The 23853-nt window shown below is 37.1% G+C and overlaps 1 protein-coding gene across 4 annotated transcripts in view; it reads right to left on the bottom strand.

The window, feature by feature from the left end:
- The window catches only part of pspc1 (paraspeckle component 1), a 57898-nt gene that overhangs the window by 23840 nt on the left and 10205 nt on the right, over positions 1-23853 (bottom strand). For all 4 annotated transcript variants that reach the window (XR_012402924.1, XR_012402925.1, XR_012402922.1 and 1 more), the window contains 4 exon segments: positions 17791-18092; positions 17607-17702; positions 17294-17490; positions 16939-17023 (listed from right to left, as the gene is read on the bottom strand). Coding sequence is in view for 1 of the 4 variants with exons in the window: in NM_001045258.1 (NP_001038723.1) it covers positions 16939-17023; positions 17294-17490; positions 17607-17702; positions 17791-18092 (680 nt within the window). In the remaining 3 variants the exon portion in view is untranslated.

Raw genomic sequence — 23853 nt, 5'->3', positions numbered from 1 at the left:
GTTATATCCGCGCATAGGGTGGAAGAATAGAGGTCCGCGACACCCACGCGTCCTCAGTTATATCCGCGCATAGGGCGGCAGAATAGAGGTCCGCGACACCTGCGCATCCTCAGTTATATTCGCGCATAGGGCGGAAGAATAGAGGTCCGCGACACCCACGCGTCCTCAGTTATATCCGCGCATAGGGCGGCAGAATAGAGGTCCGCGACACCTGCGCGTCCTCAGTTATATCCGCGCATAGGGCGGCAGAATAGAGGTCCGCGACACGTCACTTCATTTTCATAACCGGTCACTTTCGTTTTCACATTGGGGTTGAGGGCGACGTGATCGTCCTCTGCCTAGAGCAGCAGTTCAGCTTGCTCCCGCCCTGCAGATGAACAATGCAATAACATCCGTTATTGGCATAGAGCGCACAAAACTTTTGCGCATGGAAAAAAAACTTGCAATGCTTTTCTCACCACTTTTGGAGCTGGTAGCTACAGTTGAAGCAGTGCAGGAATGGGGATGCAGAAACACTGGAAGATGCTTTCACAACAACACCGTGACGCCGCTTCTAGTGAGATTTCAGATTACTCGTACTGCCCGCGTATTTTATAGATGCGCGGCACATTATGCAAATTGCATCTGTCCTGTCAAGTCGTCCATCCTTAAATCCATAATGTTGCCATACTTTAGATTTAAAACTCAGTGGGGACTAAAATGTTTGTTTTACTTCTCGCGCTTTTTGAGGGCGCACCACTAGCTTCATCCGCACACCTGATACACTGAGTTGTAGTGTAAGTGTACACATCCGCAAATCCGTTGCTAAGGCTTACTTTATGTAGGTCGATTAAATTATGCGCCAAAAACAGGTCGACAACACTTGTTAATATATAAAAAATACATTCTATATTAAAAATATAAGTTGTATCTTGGAAAAACCGATGCATCTCGCAAAAACCGATGCATCTCGATTTGCTTCCAAAATTTCATTCATCCTCTGCTGCTCAACCGATGCACTCGCATCATGCACGCGCATGACCGCGTATCGATACATATCGATTAATCTTCCCATCCCTAGAATCCAGCAATCATGCTCGGATCTCGTCAAAACAATCCAAAATCCAGAAGTCCGAGATTGCCTGAATGAGGTGGTCTCGGCTCGGTTGAAGAAAGCAAGAAAGCAATACAATCCAAACCAGGCTATATATCACAGTTTATTATGAATATGTAACGCATATACTGTATACGGTTACATGAAGAGAGAATTATGAGTAGGGCAAGATGTCATTCCTACCGGTAAATGTGCATATCATGGTAAATGCGAAAGTGAAAGCATGTTAACTAATGACGAGAGCTGGTAGTGGAAACACAAGCCTGATAAAGGTGACACGTACCGATCCGTATGGTACCATTCAGTACCAGTTAGTGGAAACGGGCCAAAAGTCCTACCTCTGATTTATATAAGGTGACGATGTATGTGGGTGTCACCATTCAAAATTAAAATGCAGCTTTTCGCTTATAATGTCTTATTGCTCATCGTTATAAATTAAAATAGAGAAGCATGACAGCTGAGCGAGAATTTGTTAAATAAATCATGAAAATGCTTTGTCACGGAGAGCATGCATTTAATGTTTCCGAATGAAAGTGAAAGTGCCAAACTGCAGTTAAAGTCAAGAAATTAAAAATGAAACACCTGAAATTACATGAAACTCCGGAGAAAATGCAGATAGCGTAGAGACGCAATGACGTTCATCGAATTAATTGCTATAACAAGTTGAATAAATAATGAAAGGAACATTCAGTAACACTTTAGAATAGGGTTGGGAACTGAAACCCTGTGCCATTATAGCACCGGTACCTTGGTAACCAGTATGTACCGGTATTAAATCAGAGTATGAATTTCGGTGCTTAATTTTGGTGCTGCAGCCAGGACGTAAGAGGTGAATGAAAAAAGGCACACATAAGCGTTGTGTCACAGCATCACTAAACATTTAATTCTAAACAACTTTGAGGAATACGGACAGACGATATCAGGCGATTGTTATTGTCGCTAGGGAACAGACGCACACAACGCGAGCAGTACAACGTAATCAGCCTGGAATCAGCGGTAAGGGGGAAAAATGTCAAACTTAATGACACATTTGACTTGAGGGCTCAAAGTCAGAGCCTCTCTCGCGTGCTTTAATGCACGAGCAAATTCGCTCCCCCGGGCACTCGCTTATGCTCACTCCCTCTGTTTTCGTGGCACTTGCTATCTCTGTGACGGTGCTGCGAGCATCAGAACCCCGCATTCGTCAGAAGTTGACGCCCAAATTGACACAGGTAATAAAAAGATTAAACTTCAGGCATGTTTATGTTGTGAAACACTATCAAAATTTCCACCGTTGATGATATTAGACTTCGATTTTAACACTGTTATTATAGGAAGTCCTCGGCTATGCAGAGACCATTATTCATCAGAAATCTAGTGTACATGGTTTTACGTTAGGAAATGCAGTCTTGATTTTACAAACAGTCGGCAAGTAATGTACCAAAAAACAGATGTAAAACATTGATCAAATTTATTTTTCAGTCGCGCTCATGTCAGTCATATTCAACTCGTTTAGTTTTACCTTCATTTCCGACTTCAACACAGGATTTATTTACAACACATTTTTAAATATAATAGTTTAACTTACTCATTTCTAATATCTACTGTTTTCTCTTCCCCATGTTGACAGTCAGTGCATAACATTTTACTATATTTTGCAAGACAGTTGTATTTAGACAAAGTCCCTTTAAGTATTTTATAGTTTTTTTATTAAGATTAAAGTGTAATTTAGACTTAATCAGTTGACTACGAAAGTTGAAATAATTAGTACATTTTTTTTGTAACTGATTTGTTGTGCAAATCAAAAATATACAGTAAATATTTCTTAAGGAGGCTAATAATACTGACCTTATTTTTATTTTTATTTAAAGGGCCATGAAACCCCCTCGTTTCAGCAGGGTGTTTTCACACCTCTACTTTGGAAAAAGTCAGAAAAGTGGGCGTGTCCAGCTCTGTTTAGGGGGGAGGGTCGGAGGAAGAAAAGTGGGATGGTGTGGGAGTGTCTATTTGGGCACGCGCTGAGTTACAGAGTCAAAATACACACACAGGAGAAAGTGATGGTGTTTAACCTATATGGACATCTGTAGTCGAATTATTTGCCAAATTATTAAATGGTGGACTTTAACTGCAGTTTGGCTCTTTCATTCAGGGAATTCATTCATGCCCCTCACGACAAACGAGATATTTGATTGGAGGAACTGCTCTAAGCGTGTATTTTTCATGCAATGTTTGATACCGCACGGCGAATGAGAGAAAAAAAAAACCTCAGCATTTCCCGAAAACTTAGATGCACACGGCAAGTAGTGTCAGAAAGCCGCATGTGTTATTCCGGTCACTCAATGCGGTAAAAACCCTACATGAGATTAAAGTTTGGTTGTGGTGGTAACATGTTTACACTCGGTGCAATAGTTTGTTCGATACAAACAAACTGAATAAACAAAGAGCACTGGTCGCTCACTTACCAAATCTGTAGAGACAGGACAATCACCAGCAACTAGAGACGCGTCTTTATGAAGAGAAGACTACAAGCGAATCTGGATCTCTGCGTTTGCAGATGAGAACAGCTCTCAGGTAAACAATGTTCCTCCTTAGACACGTAAGTTATTGTTGTCGAACGTCGCGTACACTGTTAATCCACGCCTGACTCCAGATGAGCTCTCACAGAGAGAAAATGAAAACGAAACCTAACTGCAGCAAACTATTAAAGCAACACTTCACGCTTGTTTTGCCAATACAATGTGGCGTCTCTGCCGTCTAACTGTGACAGTAATGAATATTAATGAAGTTGCACAATAGAGCGCGCTGATTGGTTTGAACCAAGCCTTACTCATGCATTAATGCATCACACTGTAAGACGTAATAAGACTCACTCTGGTACAGACGCCCAGTCTGCACGCTGGAATACACGCTATTATGTCATGGCCATGACGCAGCTTCAAAATTTGTTTCAAACCGGAAGTACGAATTTGCTTGAAATAACGCAAAAACAACCAATTTACACTTTTTAGTGAAATAAAGGTGTCCTAATAGTGTTTTTAGCAGTGTGGGACACATATACGACTGTCAACAGCTCAAAAAAATGTGTTTTGGTGTTTCGTGACCCTTTAAAACGGCTTTTATTCATGAAATAAACAATAAGAAATATAACTTTTTATGACTCCAGAATAATTATTTTTTAGGAAACTTCTTCAGAAACATTATTTTAAATGAATGGGAGGGCAAAATAAATTGATTTCAACTGTAGGCCTGTTAAAGTTTACAGGTGCAGCAATGTGCCTTGATGTACTTGAATGTCAGAAATGTGTTCTCCTACACCAGTACAACGTTACTTGTCAAATAAATGAACAAGGAAGATTATTTTGAGTTTAAGTCATTTAATTATCTTGTTTATGAAGACTGCAGAGTGATGCATGAAAACAAATGACTTCCAATAATGTTTTAAGCATTTTGTGATATATATATATATATATATATATATATATATATATATATATATATATATATATATATATATAAATATATATATATATATATATATATATATATATATATTAGGGATGGGAAGATTAATCGATATGTATCGATACGCTGTCATGCGCGTGCACGATGCGAGTGCATCGGTTGAGCAGCAGAGGATGAATGAAATTTTGGAAGCAAATCTAGATGCATCGGTTTTTGCGAGATGCATCGGTTTTTCCAAGATAAAGCTTATATTTTTAATATAGAATGTATTTTTTATTTATTAACAAGTGTTGTCAACCTGTTTTTGGCGCATAATTTAATCGACCTACATAAAGTAAGCCTAACGGATTTGCGGATGTGTACACTTACACTACAACTGTATCAGGTGTGCGGATGAAGCTAGTGGTGCGCCCTCAGAAAGCGCGAGAAGCAAAACAAACATTTTATTCCACACTGAGTTTTAAATCTAAAGTATGGCAACATTATGGATTTAAGGATGGACGACATGACAGGACAGATGCAATTTGCAAAAGTGTGCCGCGCATCTGTAAAATACGCGGGCAGTGCGACTAATCTGAAATCTTACTTGAAGCGGCGTCACGGTGTTGTTGTGAAAGCTCCATCGTCCAGTGGACCTCTATTCTGCCGCCCTATGCGCGGATATAACTGAGGACGCGCCGGTGTCGCGGACCTCTATTCTGCCGCCCTATGTGCGGATATAACTGAGGACGCGCTGGTGTCGCGGACCCCTATTCTGCCGCCCTATGCGCGGATATAACTGAGGACGCGCCGGTGTCACGGACCTCTATTCTGCCGCCCTATGCGCGGATATAACTGAGGACGCGCGGATGTCGCGGACCTCTATTCTTCCGCCCTATGCTCGGATATAACTGAGGACGCGGGTGTCGCGGACCTCTATTCTGCCACCCTATGCGCGGATATAACTGAGGACAAGCGGGCGCTGATGGAGGTGTCGCGGACATAACTGAGGATGCGGGTGGTAAGGGGGGGTGTTGCGGACGCCGCCCTCTCTATACTGCCGCCTAGGTCGCCTCTATGGACGTGCCGGCCCTGTTCATCTGCAAAGATATTCAGCCTAGTGTCACGGAGAACGAAGGTTTTGAACACCTACTTCTGTTAATTTTTATTTAATTATAATAATAATAATAATATTAATAATAATAATGATAAAAATAATTGGTGTCACGGTGGCACAGTGGGTAGTTTGACCACCTCACAGCAAGAAGATTGCTGGTTTGTTATATTTTTATTAGCCTGTTGTTTACAGTGACAGTGATGTTTCAAAGCAGCATAACACTGCTAGTTCACGACCTTAAGTTTTGAATATTCAGTGGCAAAATATATCTTTGTAAAACTTGTTTTCATAGTTGAAAAGTTAAATCACAATTCTTGTTGTGCAATGCTAAACCTTTATGTTGAAAGAGTGCAAATATATATATTTTAATATATATTGCACTTATACATTCTGTTTATCTTGAAACTACTTAAATAATATGTGCTATATGTACTAAAATGGCCCTCTACTGTAAACTGACACTCTGGCTCTGAGAGAAAAGCCAGTTTGTAAAAAAAAGTCTTGGTTTTGCTTGGTTAATAAATAATCAATCAAACTCATTCAATGGCACAGCATCCTCTTTCACATAATCTCATAAACTTGATCTAATTAGTTAGTGCTGAATTATCGCATTGTATCGTGATATGGATGTAAATCGTATCGTGTTGCATCGCAATATGTCACAAATGTATCGCTAATATATCGGATCGTATTCTTTGTATCGAGATGCGTATCGGATCGGCATTATAGCTTAGATGCCCAACCCTAATATATATATATATATATATATATATATATATATATATATATATATATATATATATATATATATATATATATATATATATATATATATGTTGAAATGTGCTATTAAAAAGTACGTTGCCCCTGCCCTCCCCCCACAGGTTAATAGTAAGCTAATGTAATTTCATAATGCAAATCTTAAATTCATGCTAACCAACAAATGATCAAAGGAAATGTATTAATGTAATACAATATGAATTGATGTTTACTTTAAACTGTAATTACAAAGTTTTATTAAAAAGTTTTTTTTTTATATTTTGTCAAATAAAATATTTTTAAAGAGATACCATCATTTTGTGGCTAAAAAGTATTGGCTCAGGCACCGTTTTGACACCGGAATCGTTTTAAAAATATCGATTTAGCACCGGTATCGAAAAAACCCAAACGATACCCAACCCTACTTTAGAATAACTATCCGTTATAACTAGTTAATAGATTATTAATAAACTGTTAGTTAATAGGTTATAAATGACTTAACTGTATTTTAATGATTTACAACTATACCTCTTAAATTGTTATAGATCATGAACAAGCTGTTAGTTAATTACTTAAGACGTGTTAAGTATCAGTTTATATATGTTATTGGGACGTTATTCTAGTCGCAACCATTCTTCATTTTTTAACTGTTAGTAAATGAGGAATAGTTCCAACTTTTAGCTTACAATAACTCACATTAGCTTATTTATGTGATTGGGACGTTTTTCTAAAGTTGCAACTATTTCTCATTTACTAACAGGTAATAAATGTAATAACAGTTGCAACTACTAACCTCCCAATAACATATATAAACAATAAACAGCTTGTTCATGATCAATTACTAATTTACTAGGTATAGTTAAAAATCATTAAATACAATTAACGTCATATACAACTTGTTAACTAACAGCTTGTAAGTTATCTATTGGCTATCTATTGACCTTATTCTAAAATGCGAAAGTGCGCCTGTTTTCGCGATTGTCCTAGAACTTCCGTTTCAGTCGCCTATGGGAGAAATGACAAGGAATAAAAACGGAAAAAAACGGTCAAACTACTTGCTCTACAAACAAATGTTTGCATGACTATACAAACCAAGTAGAATAATATAACAAGGAAATATCAGTTTGCAACATCAAACAGCGAAACGAGCAGTTTTTAATGTCTAAAAATGAATGGAAGTGAATGAGACCGGAAGTCTCGTGCCAAAAAGATTCAAATGGCAGCGCCCGCTCGTCTGCGGAGAATAAGGTCAATAAGGCACAGTTAGAAATAATTAACAAACTATTAACTTTTATTTAACAAGTCATTAATACGTCATTAACTAACACTTTATTAATGAATGAACTATTAGGATAGTTATTATAAAGTGTTACCGAACATTCAACAAACAACTCATGTAAATGCCTTAATCATAATATTGACTTATTCAGATTAAGGCAAATAATTTGATTACTGATGTTCATGCAAGCGTAGTCATTGTAACAATTTTAATTCCGGTTTGGAACAAGTGAATCAATCCACAGGTGTGAAAGCACCTTTAGTGTATGTATACAAGTTGCATGTTGAACTGAGAACTCAGTTTGGTACCTGCTTGCTATTTGAGAAGCAGATTTCAGTGTGCACACAGAAGTAGTTTTGATGGCTTATGCAACTGGGTAAGTAATGTGATTGGCTGTTGTTTTCTGCATAGTATAGACGTTGAAATATTTTGTGAATGAACCAAGTGTATCTGTCTGCGGACTGCAAGATGGGGGCGTAAGATGAATAGGCATTACTTGTGATAAGTTGGAGACGTAACTTGCAGTTATCGAGATCCCATTGAACCAACAAGATGTTGGCAAGATGGCAGAAATACTTTTCACCAAATGTTTCAATTCATTTAGCAACTTCACTCGCTGACTTCACCTGTTTTGTCATGACAGTAAGCCTACTCGGCATCGCCCCCTGTGGCTGCAAATAACAGTACAATGGCAAGCGTGTATGAGGTATAAAAGCCTCCGCAACTCACGGCTGTACAATAATAACTATGATGGATGAGTTTAGGTTTAGGGAAGGTATAGACGTTATTAACTAATGGTTGGGTTTAGGGTTGAGGTAGATGTAGACGTTAATAATTGATGTGCAGCACCATCTTGCTAACAACATAGTTTTAACATCGTTAAAAGTTAAATTACGCCTCTAACGTATGACAAGTTACACCCCAAAGGTGGTTAGACCTTCATGTTACGCCTGCCTTGCAGTCCGCAGACAGACCCTACTTGTGAAAACTGGAATGCGCAGAAAATGTGAAGTGTGCAACTGCGTAGGTGTGGCAAACTTCATAGCATGTTTAAATATCAACCCAGGTGAGCATGGTGAAGATACACACAGTGAGCAGACTAGGCCTGCACGATTAATTGATTTTAAACTGAAATCGCGAGTTAAAAAAGGTGCAATTTTCAAATCTTAAAAGCTGTGATTTTTTCATTTACTACTATGGCAAGGTAGGCGAGCGCGGGCAATTAAAATAATACTAACGAACGAACAAATGTTAGTTAAACAGCAGGTCAGAGGTGCAACCAAGTTTAACATTTTAACTTGCGCATTAACTTGTGCATTCTAGTTTAACTTTAAGTGTGATGAGCAGTTCAGTGTTTTTATTTCAATATCTTGAGGTGAAAATAAACAGCGCATTCTCTCTGCCTCCTTATACATAAACATTGGGTTGCGCTGCTGAAGAGTGCAGGAGAGACAGCTTTACACTCTGTCATTCATCATATCTTAGCTGTTGTATTGGAGTCGAAAAAATATAAAATGTTGTTTTAACAGTCCCGATATGTTTAATCTTTTTCTTTTGCAAATTTCCTGTCATTTCTCTTTTACAAATTTTTTTTTTATCTGCTTGATTCTTTTAAAAACGAAAGTTTTATGAATGTTGTAAATGTTTTATTTCAAGTGTATAGTCTTAATGTCTTTTTTAATAATTTTATTCCATTCAGAGCAGCACTCAGATGTGAATTTATCCTCGAAAACGTAGCGTGACAGCAATGCATGTGTTAGATAATTGCTTTTTTGGTGTTTGCGATTAATTCCTAATCCTTTCCATAAAGTTTTAAATCAAAAGACAGTTAATTTAATTACTTTCGATGTGCTAAAATTTTTGTTGTCTGGTTTAGTGATGTTAGTAATGCATAGAAAAATGTAAGGCAGAATTCTCCTGAGCTCATTAACCCACTGATGACAGACACTTTGTGATGGCTTTGAAGGTGGTCAATGAGGTTTTTTGTGTTACCTTGGGAAGTTTGGACTAAACAGAAGCAAAGGCCTGATCACATTGAATTCCTCAAACACATGTAATCCAGATGCAGTCATCTCATGCTTGTGATGTGGTACAATTTGTAAACTCCACCCAATTAAATAACGGCTTGGTCTTTATAATGTAAAATCGCGACAATATTTATTGATTGATTGTGGGTTATCACAATCAATATCATTATCGTGATAATAATATGATTAATTGTGCAGCCCTACGCTTTAGTAGCAAGAAAACAGTTAAACAGACCATCTACAGAACAATGATAAAGAACAAGCCTCCTCCATTCAGCCTCTTTACTTTACTCCTTTACTTTCACGGAGTAAGGAAACGGTGAGAACTCACTCCACTGAAGGCATCCATTAGCCTACATATTTAATTTGGTAATTTTGTTTGTTAATTGCACAGATTTGTTTCAAAACTACTTCTAAATTCAATTTTAATTACCAGCAAACACATAAACGAATAACATTGTATAACATTATACAAATGCAAACTGTCATGAAAAATTGACTAGAACAGAGCCATATTACAAAGTCTCCAAGGTGAAGAATGGAAGAAGGTAGTGGTTTTATATTTATGTGCATACAATTATTTTTTTTAACTTTTTTTTGACATTTTAATAGTTAATTATTTTTTCATATGAAAAGATATTAGTGTATTGCTGTACATCCTGTGCAGGCCCGGATTGGCCAATTGGGCGGACCGGGAGAGTTCCAGGTGGGCCGGTCCGTTTTTGTGCAAGCAGTGTTTCTAGCTGCTTGCACTCTCTTGCACTTTTTTTTCATTTATTTATTTATTTGACAATAGCCTCACTCTTTTTATTCATTATTTTGCCGCAGCTCTGCTCTTTTTATTTATTGTTTCGCAGCCCCATGAGCAAAATGCAGCATGTGATAGTGTAATTAGAAACTGAATTGGAAATGACCTTATTTTAATATAGTCAGTCGTGAACTGAGGTGGGCCGGTCTAATGCTTGAAACTCCAGGCTGAAAAGGAGTCCCACTGCGGCCCTGATCCTGTATGTATTAGGTAGGGATGTCCAGATCCAATATTTATATCCGAAATAGTAAAAAGCAAAGTCCTTTTAATATTTACCATGCTCTTCACACTAAGTTATGGTGTATTATGATAGAAATCTATTGTGACGTAGTACATGCTGACGCCATCAATGGCACATCTCAGGTTTATTTACTTCACGTCAAGCGATATTTACATTGTTTTGTACATGCTGCTAAGCAACGCAAGGCACCGAATGGCGACTTAGCACATATCGTGCGAGCCACATTTAAAACGTTTGTTACAATTCGGTCATGGCATGTCGTGGTTCATCCAGTGTTATACCCAATTCAACACCAGCGCTTCCCACACATAAGACTTACCTCAGCAGCCCGGTTCTGTGTGCGTGAGAAACTCCACAGACTCGGATGCTCTGCTGGGTCTGTTCTGACTTTGGTCGTAGCTTTAAGAAGAGTGCGAGGACACGCTGAAAAGAAAAGTCTTTTACTAAATAGACCGATCTAGCTCATTATTTAGGGTGACAATACATCCTCTTTTTCCCGGACATGTCCTCTATTTGGGACTTAAAAAATGCATTCAGCCAGGATTTCTAAATCACCTAACAAGTCCGGGAGTTGCTTTCGGTTTCTAAAGCTGTCATGTAAAATGTGTTAAATGCTAAACATTTTTGTTGTTTTAATTTTCTGTTAAAGAAGAATAAGAAATCATTCTGTTGCTGAGGGCCATTATAGTTTAAAAGAAAGAATGGTGTTACTTTCGGGCAGAAGGAAAATTTAATGGGCATTCCCATATTTAACTTTTCTTTTAAAAGCCCAGAAAGATAAAGTGCTCTGATAAACAGTGTCAGCTTTGCACATGAGTTTGCAGCTCTGTGTTTCTTTACATTGTCATACTTTTCCCATGTGGGAAGTAGGGTGGAATCTGTGCAATATATTATGCAAATAAAATACATTTTGATAAATAAAATTATTTTTAAAAGTCACATTATTTTATGTGCTGTGGAGGAAATGTGTGTTTCAATTCAGCTACTGCAAGTATATTTATGTTAAAGATAATATGTGCAATATATATTGTTATAAAATTAATAATGTTTTGTTTGGGAACATTGATACAGCCATAATCTTCTTATGAAACACAGATTAAATAGATCTGATCATGTAAATGTTTCTACTATAATACTGCACATTTTTAGAAACCTAACAATAACTTATAACAATAACTTCCAATAACTAGAAAAAAATATTTTTTTCTTCTTCTTATGTTCCTGCTCTTAGCTGTTTCTACCATTTACTGATAGTAAAAATACTTTAACTAGTATTTTCCACTAAAAATATATATATATTTGTTTATATGTTTGGTTAAGTTTGTTTTGTTTTAAAGATATTTTTCAGGGTCTTAATATTTATTCTTTAATTATTTTTATATATTCTTATGTAAAAGGTTCACATTTATGCAACCAATAGTTAATAAATTGTTTTTTTTTTCATACTTACTGTTGCTGACTTTTGTTCTCAGTTTGATCTAGCTGTTCATACATTCCACTCAATAAAAATCAGTAAAGGTAAAATATTCATGATTTGTGCTGATTTTGGATTTGTATCGATATCGGTTTGTACTGAATACTGCAATATCGGTATTGTATCGGAAGTGAAAATGTTGTATCGGGACATCCCTAGTATGCAAGGGGGGAAAAAATAATAAATCCTGAGCCTGAACTTTTGGTGGAGAGAAACTGCACAGAAGAGCTTAAAATATTGACGATAATAACAAAAATAAAGTAACAAGAGATTAAAGTGCTTAAAAAACTGGTAAACTGAACCTGAAATATGAGATTATGCTTTGCACCACTTATTTAAAAGTACTGTCAAATGAAGTGTTTTTTTTTTTTCTAAACAATATCAAGTGCTTAAAATGCAAGTCCTATAAAATGCTAAAGAACTGAACTGCTAAACTGAAGATTAGAAGTGAAATCAAGACCATTATCACTTCTTTTTTCTTTTTTTTCTGGGTTGTAAGTCCTTAAAACTCTTTCTTTTTCTTTCTTTTTTGGACCAGAAGATGGAGCTTGTCCAATGGATGAGGGTCTGCTGTTTGTCCAATCATATTTTGTTCTTTTGTTAAATAAAAATATCAGGCTACCTTAAATCGATCGTTCCACAGGAAATATGCATTTAATTAATGCTCTGCTGTTATTATTATTTCACAAAACCTTAGTCAACATTTTTAATAAAAGTTATTAGATTAAAGATTATCACTTATGATTATGACTTATTTTGGTTCATGTGTGTGTGCGCTGCGTGTGATGAAAGAAAATGACAATTAACCTCAAGGGCTCTATTTTGAGGATCCAAGCCCAAAGCGCAGGACGCAAAAGCATTAAGTGTGTCCGAATCCATTTTTGCTATTTTAAGGATGGAAAAATTTGCTTTGCACCATGGCACATGGTTTAAAAGGGTTCAGCTTATTCTCCTAATGGGTTATAGGTGTGGTTTGAGAATAAACCAATCAGAGTCTCATCTCCTATTCTCTTTGTGCCATAGCGCATTTGCCATTTACATGACGGACTTTGTAAGTGGAAAAACTGAGGGTTTCACTAGTAAGAAAATAGTTAAACAAAGCACCTGCAGCAGGAGAATGAGAGATGAGCCTCCTCATTCTTTACTTTCACTTTCACTCTCGTGGATAAGGAAACGTGTTGTACGTAATTTCGTTAGTTAAGCGCAAAGATTTGTTTCAAAACTATTTCTCAATTAAGACATCCTGCCGCCGGGCCTGCTATGACGATACTTCATTGTTTGAACAGAAACAAAAGTGGAAACTGTGGATGAAAACCTGGCTGGGAAGACGGCGATAACATGAATTATCTGCTCTTCAATGAGAAAAAAATTTTTAAAAAATAAAAAAATTCGCAGACACGACACCGTGACAGCAATTATTATACAACGCAGATCATGTATATGATCATTAATATTAACAACTAATATTAATAACATATCAATAACTCCACTCGCTTTAGACTTTAACTTTTGGAGCTTGTTCTTGTCAGCGCAATATGGGTTTATTCCATGTAGGCTGCAAAATAAGATTATGAAGAATGATTAAGAGCATGCTTTTTCTTCATTGCATCCTTTCCGTAAGCTGTTTTATTTATTTGATTTAATTTACATAGGTTAATTTACATTTTATGCAAAAAATAAGAAATAACAAAGACCAAAGTATTATGCTTAATATCTAATTATCTGTACAAACGTACGTGTTTATTGTTTAACTTTCATTGATAAAACAACACAATACAGCCTTAAATAACATAGTTAAATATTAAACAACTTTATGCTTGAAACAGTATAATAACAATGAAATGTTACATTTTAAGAACTTCACAAATAGTTTAAAATGACAATATACTAATCAATAATATAAATAGTAACTGATGATAATAAGAAAAAGAACAAAAATATTAGCCTATTAGGCTCGTAACGATATAAGTCAGATGTTGAAAAAACAGTGTCTCTCCGCCTTTTGTTTTCTATTTATATTTAAAACATTTTGCCAGAAAAGCTAACATGTTGGTTTTGTCCGGTTTAAGCGGAGACCTAATTGGGATTTCAATGTTTCCAGTAGCACTGAATACCCGTTCAGACGGTGTGCCTGTAGCGCAGATACTTTTTCGCAACCGTGGCAAAGAGAGGGTATCTTGCTTGGAAAGCTGGCTTCTCTACACTGCGGAACGGCGTGTTATCAGCTTCCAAATATGCTGCTCCATTTCTTGTTGTCTACGTCTACTATTTATTACTTTCTCTTTTGTATTTGTACATTTTTGAAAAGGCCTCTGCAATACCTGGCTGACTAGTTGGGTGTTTGCGTTGTGAAGATGACATGATTGGAGCTGGCTCCGCATATGAATGGCTCCAGATGGAGATTCAACGTGTTTGTCCATTTAACGCTTGTTTTTTTTTTTAAAACAAGCCCTACAAATAGCTTCATCCAAATTGTTGGTTCACCCTTCTCGTTCGCCACAAATCCAAAATGTTCCCAGATTTGCGATGTAATATAGGTTTTCCAACGAGGTTCATGGCTGAACTTGAACTTGCTGAATCGCCTCTAACATTATATTCATAAATGTAGTCCTTGGCAACATAACAGAAAATTTGTGACAAGAAAAAAGAAGCGCGGTGGTCTAATGTATGTCACTAGGAAACAACTAAGTCAGCTGGTGTGCACGAGTCGTGTTGCTGTTGATGTTATAATTGTAAATTTTATAATATTGTGATATTCAAGATCTGTAAAGTAATACAGCTCTGGATAACTTGAAACAGCAACCACAAGTCTTTTCTTCATCATTAAAAGTTTGCCATAGTCGCCTTGTCAACTCAAACACTGCTATTATCTCAATAGAAACTCAGCAGTGCTTTCATTAGATTAAAGAATGAAAAAGACGCGACTGAGGTAACACACTTTTTCCGCTCGAGCACACCGCTCACAACAGTAAAACACTCGCGGCCGTTAGTATACTATTCAACAGATGCCCCTTATGTAGCCAAACTTTAAAAAATATATAAAGTATATTTTTTAATTGCATAACTGATACCATTAATCGGTTACAAACGCACTCTTTCGGTTAAAGGTTAATCGGTCATTTTGAGCATCCCTATATTTAAACCGCATGCGCAGGCTCTAAAATATTTTTTTTCCTCACGGCCGCACGTCGGAGATCGGGCATGTTGCTGGAATACTTTAAGCCCTGCTGCTTTTTGTTGGTCAATGCCACAGTCTATCTCAGTTGCCCCAAATAACAATGCACAAACAATGCCTTAACCAACCTTTTCAGACCAACACACCTATGTGTCCACAAATGGGTTTGCTATTTAAACAACATGGTGCAAAACGTAAAAATAAAACCTACGCTCATATGAAAATAGCAACAAATCATGCCCTACATGACCTGAGCCTTATAGCGCTGAGTGTATGATAGAGCCCATTGTGTTCAATGGGATAAAAAGCTGTTTTTTGAGAACATGTTTTAGAGCATTAATCACAATACCATGAAACAGTGATATTTTTATCCAAGCTTATCATACACTCAGAATCTTTTACTGGCCCATGCCTACTGTTGACTCGTTCGAAGATCAACAAGCTCACATATCTAAAACCTGAGTGATGTGCATGGTATCCTGAAATTTTCCCTCCACTCCGAAATGCTGAATACTGTTAACACAACTAGCAGCCATCAGTCTTTGCTATTTACCCTATTTATAAGGGTAGTGCAGACAAGCTCATTGAAAGTATTTTTATGGCTCCAAAAAAGCATGTAATACAATAATAACATTATTTGTGTGCATGTCATTGTGCTGGGCGATATTTCAGATTTTTTCGATTAATTCGAATTTACGTTTTAAGACGATTTAATTTTGAATCAAATAGAGAAATCGCGATTTAAAAAAAAAAAAAAACATATATTTAATACATTATAATGGCACCAATGCGCTTTGGTTCACCCTCTGTATGAAGCGGGAAGCACACCAGAAGCGCCTCTCGGCGACACGTCGCGCGGCACCACGCAGCGCTATGAATTTTGGAATTCTAAACAGGTTTCTATACACACACCGACGCCGCCCAGCCACGATTCACAAAGCAGTTCATATTACAGCCGCACCACAGACAGCCATCTGATTCGTTTCATGTTAAATATCATGCGAATGTGCACATTTGGTGTGTGATAGTTTAAACTGTCTTGTGCACGCCGTGTAATGGCGCTTCTGGTGTACGACCTGGTTGACTTCCTGTTAAAGCGTGAAGTCATGTAGGATTTTCTTTGTTGCATTAGTCTGAGTCACGTCTGTGTGGATTGTCAAGACAATCATGAATCAATTAAACTTTATAAAAAACCTAGATTTTTTTTTTGCCAAATCGCCCAGCCCTAGCATGTCAACATAATCAAGTTTGCATTTGTTAGCAAATTATCTGCATTATCACTTAAAAGCTCATTATCACCAACTGTTTCTAAAATTGATAGCAACAGCCATTTTAGGACAGTTTGAGGCCTCTTCACAACTTCTAACAATTTAAGAGCTAGTTTCACTGCTAAGTTACCATTAGTTTAGATTTTCTCCAAAATCAACGAGTTAGGTGCTCATTTTAGCCTTTACATGCTTTTTAAATAAATACAATTTTAATAAAAGTAATCTGTCCATGCCTTCTGCAGTAAAGGGCTCTGCTGAAAAAGGTAAAAAAGCATACCTCAACTCAATCTGCTTGCGTTTTTGTAGCTCCTGATTCCTGAGCTCCTCTAAGCGCCGTAGTTCCTCTTGACGTCTCATGAGATCTATTGATTTAAGTCAACAAATATTACAATTGACTAATTTAAGAACATAAGCACTACATTCTCTAAAGAGCTACATGTGACCGCACAGTTACTATGTAATATCACCGTCACTGCATACTCATCTCTTTTGTCTTAATCAGTAATAATATAATAGAAAAATCCTAATTGCCTTTAAAAGCAATTAACATTATTTTGAAATACTCAAGTATTTTCTTCATAATATTGCAATAAACAAAATAAATTGGTTGATGTTCTAAATCTGCACTATACCTTGTCGCATCATCATTAGTTGATGTTCTTGTTTGGCAGCCTCCATTTCAGTCTCCAATTTCTCTTTTGCTTCTTGTATGTTCCGTTCTACTTGTTCCCTCTGCTGTTTGTCCATCTCATCAAGTGCTTTCCAGCGAGAGGAGTACTCAAACTCGAAGGTGCCTGGCTGTGCAAAGTGTGGCTTATGCTCCCTTTCCCTGTATTAGTTCATTGAAGTTTTTTAGTTTAAAAATGTACAAAAGACAATTTTTACCCTTTAGATATAATTGAAGCATAATGGAAAACAAGGACCGTCAATGATTTCAAGACATACTTGTGATATTGTGCAGATTTTTGTAACAGCTTTTCTGGTAGCCCATCTTCATCATCATATTGTTCTGTTGGCTCAAGAATGACTGGACGAGGGGACCTGAGGACCAAAAATAAATACAGATTCATGCAAAAAAACAAACAAACATAAATAAATGAATGAACCTTTAAAAAAGAAAAGTTATTACGTTGTAAGTAAAAGGGCCCCATCTGCACAATGGTCCAAGGCCTTCCGGGCAGCAGGTTTATTAGCAAACTCCACAATCCCCTTGCCTGTGGGCCGGCCTCGATCATCAACTATCACAATTGCCCGCTCAACTGGGCCAAATTGTGAGAAGGCCTGTTCAAGAAGCTCATTGGACACTACTGGAGAAAGGTTTCGTACTGTAAGTGCAGCCCCATGAGTTGCAAAGCGAATACGAATGGGTCTGTTTCCAAGTACTGTTCCATCCAACTCAGCTTTAGCAATCTCTGCTAATGTTCTTGTTTCCTGAATAATAAAAAGTTGGCAAATTCAAATATGGTTACTTAAACACTGGAAACTATTTACAAATTTATGTATCTAAACTCATTCCGATTTCTCAATGCCAAGTAACTAGTAAATAAAATGCATTTTACAAATGTACAAATTTGCATATACAGGGGTTGGACATTAAACTGAAACACTGGCCAATTAATTGTTGGAGGTTTCGTGGCTAAATTGGACCAGATTAGTGGCCAATCATTATTGATTGCACATTCCAGCAGTAAGAGCAGAGTGTGAAGGTTTAATTAGCGTAATAGCACAATTTTGCTAAAAATCTTGCAATGCACACAACATTATGGTGACATATCAGCCAAAAGACAGTTTAAAAGAGGACAAATGGTTGGTGCACATCCTGTTGTCACATCTGTGACCAAGACACAAAGGGCTTTATTTTTACGGTCCATGCGCAGAGCGCAAAACGCAGGGCGCAAACACTTTCAGGGCGTGTCAGAATGCATTTTTGCTAATTTAAGGACGGGAAATTCCGCTTTGCGTCAGGGCGCATGGTCTAAAAGGGTTGAGTTTATTTTCTTAATGAGTTATAGGTGGGTTTGAGAATAAACCAATTAGAGTCTCATCTCCCATTCCCTTTAAGAGCCAGCTGCGTCCTGCCAAGCGCATTCGCTATTTACAGGACGTAAAGTAAGTCTAAGTGGAAAAACTGAGCATTTCACAAGCAAACAGTTAACAGTTTTTTTTTTTATGGAAAACTGTAAAACAGAGCATCTACTGCGGGAGAATGAGAGATAATGGATCTACTTTCACTTTCGCTCTTGGATAAGGGGAACCTTTGCACAGACATCAATTAGTCTATAAATAATTAATTGCACTTGTTAAGCGCAAATATTAGTTTCAAAGCTATTTCAGCAAACGAATAAATGAACAATAATATCAAAGTGTGCTTAAAAACCTGAGTTATATCCTTAAACACATGCTGTGCACCGTATGGTCTAAAACCTGCAGATAAGCAAATCTAAGCTTGTTTTTAATAAAACAAATATAAATATGGATATAATAAATAATACTGCTAATAATATTAACATTATACAAAAGCAAATTGTTATGAATGAACTGAAAAAGCCTCCCGAGATGAAGAAGGCATAAAAGCAGTGGTTTTTCATATTCATGTAGGCTAGAAAATAATATGTTTTGTAATATTTTAATCCTTTATATTTATATTCTATATCTATTCTTATTATATCCTTAATATAAAATTTTTTTCATATGTAAAGATATTTGCTTATTGCTCTCTTTTGCGTATTAAGCAGTGTGTAAGCTAGGCGCAACTGCGCCGGAGTTTAGACCGGGTTTGTTTTGGTCTAGTGAAAAATCTTTTTTAGTTTCTCAAAATAGCAACGAGCCAGCAGTGCGCCTCAGAACACCTTCCTTTTTAGACCAAACTCAAACCGCATCATCCTCACCTGCAATCATGAGATGTATAAGGATAAAACAAATATTTGTCCACTGATCTGTGCTATAAATGCAATTTCGGTATAATTTAATTGATTTCAATCATTTTAATGACCATAATTGCTGTATTTTGCGCATCTCCTGTTTAATTACAGCGTAGGAAGCGAGGTGAGGTAGTACTGAGCTGTGCCTCAGTCAGACAGTGCAATCCCCTGGCAACTGGGTTTAGTGCGTGCCCTTTGCTCATTCAGAGTATACTACAATGTAAGGCTTTATTCTCGATCATTGTCTGGAAAGACCAGGGGCCTCATGTACGAAGACTTGCGTTGAAATCATACTCAAACATTGCGTATGAAAAAAGCTGTAAATGTGCGTACGCAGTAAAAAATTCAGATGCATGAAACACTGCGTACGCTGAATCACATGCATATTCTCTTTGTACATCCAAATCATGTGAAACTGAGCGCAACATGCCTCCCTGCCTCCTCCCCCGTATGAATATGCTAATGACTCTACTTTGGCAAAACCCAACGAAAAAGCAAGCAAAAAGAGAAACTTTAAACAGAATGTGATTTAGAGGTGCTGCTTTCGAAGGAAGGCCGGAGAAAAACTTTGTTATTTGCAAGTTTGTTCTCCGGAATTTAATAAACGAAAAAATGAGTGGGAGAGATTAGCTGATGCGGTTAATACAGTTGGGTCTGAACAACGCACTGAGTGGATTAAAAAAAGATATAGTGCGATGTAAAGGTGTAAAATTTTGTAGAGTCCTAAACAGCGTGAGTGGCGTAGCTCGTAAAACGCATGGCAACATGTTTTGACACGTTAGAGTAGTGCTGCACGATTAATCATATCACAATCGCGATGTCAGCCTATGTAATTACATTACAGCAAATCATGCGATTATATTAAATTAACAAAAGCGAAAGCAGTGTGTAAGCAGCGCGTATGGAAAGCAGAAGCAGCACGCAGGCATTTGCCTTTCACAGTAGCTGCGTCAGCAGCGCGCAGCTCTTCGGCAGCTGCTGCAGAGATCAATCTATCTCTGTCTATTCTATGTAGTTACATATATCTCTCTATATACAAATACACCTTTAAAAAAATGTTTTATCTGCACTAAGGCCCGCTGCATAGGCAGTATAGGCAAATGCTAAGGGCACTGTACATCCAGTGGGGGAGGGGGGGGGAGGGGGGGAGGTCGCCAGAAATGAGCGCAGTTAAATTGGTTTTGTTTTCGATATTCCTGACACATTCAGTGTTAGACGGCAATAACTCAAAAACCTCTTCTAAAGTGTGTTTCCTACAAAAAGACAAACCTGGTTATGTTTCACAGCTGTCTTTTTCTTTTTTTCGCTTGACATAATGAGCACTGCTCCGTTTAAGCAGTCGCATTATGTGTAGCCAGGAGAGCTCGCACTGAGAGGAGCTCTTAGTAAGGGACCATCGGAAAAGTGCTTCTTTTTTTTTTTTCTCCGCTCAGATTCAGGTGTGTGTTGAAACAGACAATACACTTAAAAATATGTAAACATGTCCGTCCTGCGTGTTTTACTTTAAACACAACTAATTTTTTCTTAAATGAGCACAAACAGTTACTAAAGTAGTCGAATGCTTCATTAAAGATCTGTGCATTCTCACATGAACACCTCTGTTATCAAACAAAATGAGAGATTCATTTGCTGCTCTTCACTAAATAACTATAGTAACTTTAATCAATATGCAAATACAATCAAAGATTTTATAGCTTTATTTAATTTCTGTATAGGCCATTGATTTTAATAGGCTAAACCTTTTAATTTATTGTCAATATTTTGTTTGCTATGTATTCTATCATTTGAAGCTATTTGTTATACCATATTTTTTACATCTCAACATTGACAGATTGCTAATCAATAAATAGCTATAGTGCTATCTGTAAGTTTTAACATCAGCTAATGTTATGGAAGGGCATAGACGTTATGGAAAACAGTAATAGTAATGTAACTTCCCCCATCAATTCTTCCTCAAGCAAATGTGTAAATATTGAATCTATTCAGCAATAATGTTAATTTCATTGGCTTATTTATCAGATGTTTTTCCAGCTTTTAGTAGTTGATCAAAAAGCGATTTAGTTTCTTATGACTATACACGCAGTGTAGAGACGGGAGAAAATGGATACAGAACAGACCAACAATGAACTTGTGCCCAGGAAAAAAATGCTACCTCTGTTATTTGGTGATATTTTGGCTACAGGATATCGGACACTGAGCAGAAAGAGGTACAGTGCAAAATTTGCCAAACTAAAATTGCTACATCACGTGGCAACACGACAAATTTATATCAGCACCTGAAGCAGCACAGAGAAAAGTATAATGAATGCATGACGATAAAAGCCAAAAGTAGTAATGAAAAAATATTTTAAAAAAATAGGTATTTGTTTTATTTATCTGTACATTTGACTTTTTAATTTTATTTTAAAATTAATTTAATGGAATTTATTTCAGTAATGTAAAGATGTTACTGTTATTTAATTTTGTACAACTTTGTTTTAATTTGAAAACATTGTTCATTTCTAGTTGTTGCTAGATTGCACTGTATACTGTATCTCAGTTGAAAAATAAAAATTTCAGCATTATTAGTAATCTTTGTGTGCATTTTTCTTAATAACAAGCAAGTTGAGTCATACCACATGTTTATCATATCGCAATCGCAATTTTTACCTTTAATAATCGCAATGTGATATTTTTCCCAAATCGTGCACCCCTACGTTAGAGCATGAACTCGGTTTGAATCCAGTGTCTGATGAACTCATGCTTTTTTTCCCCCCGCTACATATCAGATTTTGCCTATACTCTCCATTACGAGGAAGAAAAGTAGGAAATATTAATAAGTGTATGCATCATATTTTATTTGCACATTTATTGAATGGAAATGTTTCTGATTCACGTATGCAAATTCATCTTCAGATAGTGCCTTTATAGTAATGTGTGTGCAGTAGATCGCTCCAATTACATTGGGAAAAATGGCGACTGCTGCACATTGCACTTTAATGTTTGGCTGATCAACTGCAATGTTATGGAAACCTTATATACCTGCTAGACATATGGATGAACCCGTCTCATACAGCTGCCATTGCACGGCTCAAAGACACTTTGTAGAGTGCAATTTAACACAACTGCCTCTAGGAGTCGCCAATGGAAATAAAACAGACACACACAAGAAATGTGCGTACGCCAGGCATGAAGTTGGCGTGGACCTGCGCATATTGCCACGTTCATTTCATCGTTAGTAAATCGTTAGTGTCTGCAAACTTTTGCAGAGGCCATTTTTTCTGTTGTTTTGAAAGTGTAAATGACAGAAATAAAATCTGACTTTTTTGACATATTATAAGAACGTCTACTCTCTAATTGGAGGCCTTTTGGAATTTGTTCCATCTTTCCTTGGCTTTATGTACATTAATACAAATGTTTACCTGGTGTGCCCAAACTTTTGAACCCCACTATGTGTCCTCACTTTGCATATGATAGGTAATGTATTTCATGAATGTCTATCACTTATTTTGTGTAGGGATGCACAATATATCGGAGGCCATATCGTTATCGGCCGATGAATGCTATTTTTAAGATTATTGTTATTGATCCGATGTCTAAATTAGGCCGATATCTTTAAGCCGATAAATTACGTAATTGTTGCTGTGCAAGCGTGGGCGGAACATGTTCAGACTTGTTCATGGATCTCTCCACACACTGATTATTCCAATTATCCACACCGATTATTTCAAAGTCTGTCATTTCTTCACGTGGTATTGCTGTGCGTTAATAACTTGTGTGTTGTTGTTGTGTTAGAGATAGCAGGAAGATTTACTTATTACTCCAGGGCCGAATAATATTAGTTTCGGGGTGAACTCTTTTAGTTGCAGCCGGGGAATGAACGAGGACCCATGTAACTTGGTCTCATTGTGAAAAAAGCGCTCCTCTTTTCTGTCTCTCCCTCTTCACTTGTATCATACACACGCACCAAACTGACCTGCACACGTGACGCGCTAAACAAAAACTTTTTCAGAAGGTTTTTAATCTAATATAATTGTTTGTTATTATCAACGCGTTGGTTGCCATGTGTTGTTGATGTAAGATTGTATTCAGTTTGATCGGAATATTCATATTGATTATAACAAGCCCGAGTGAGAGCTTTCACCGTGCGCGCGCACACACACATAGATCTGACAGCCTTCACACACACACAAATCTTGAGCCTTCACAGATCAACAGGGGAGAGCCTGGGTGCACCGGTCACTGAATCCAGCATACGGGCCACACGTTCTGTCTTTATATTCTGCTCTGTG

Source organism: Danio rerio, chromosome 1, assembly GCF_049306965.1.
Source record: "Danio rerio strain Tuebingen ecotype United States chromosome 1, GRCz12tu, whole genome shotgun sequence".
In the NCBI taxonomy this organism is placed as follows: domain Eukaryota; kingdom Metazoa; phylum Chordata; class Actinopteri; order Cypriniformes; family Danionidae; genus Danio; species Danio rerio.
Note: the sequence above shows the minus strand (reverse complement) of the source record. Positions and strands in the feature narration are given on the sequence as shown.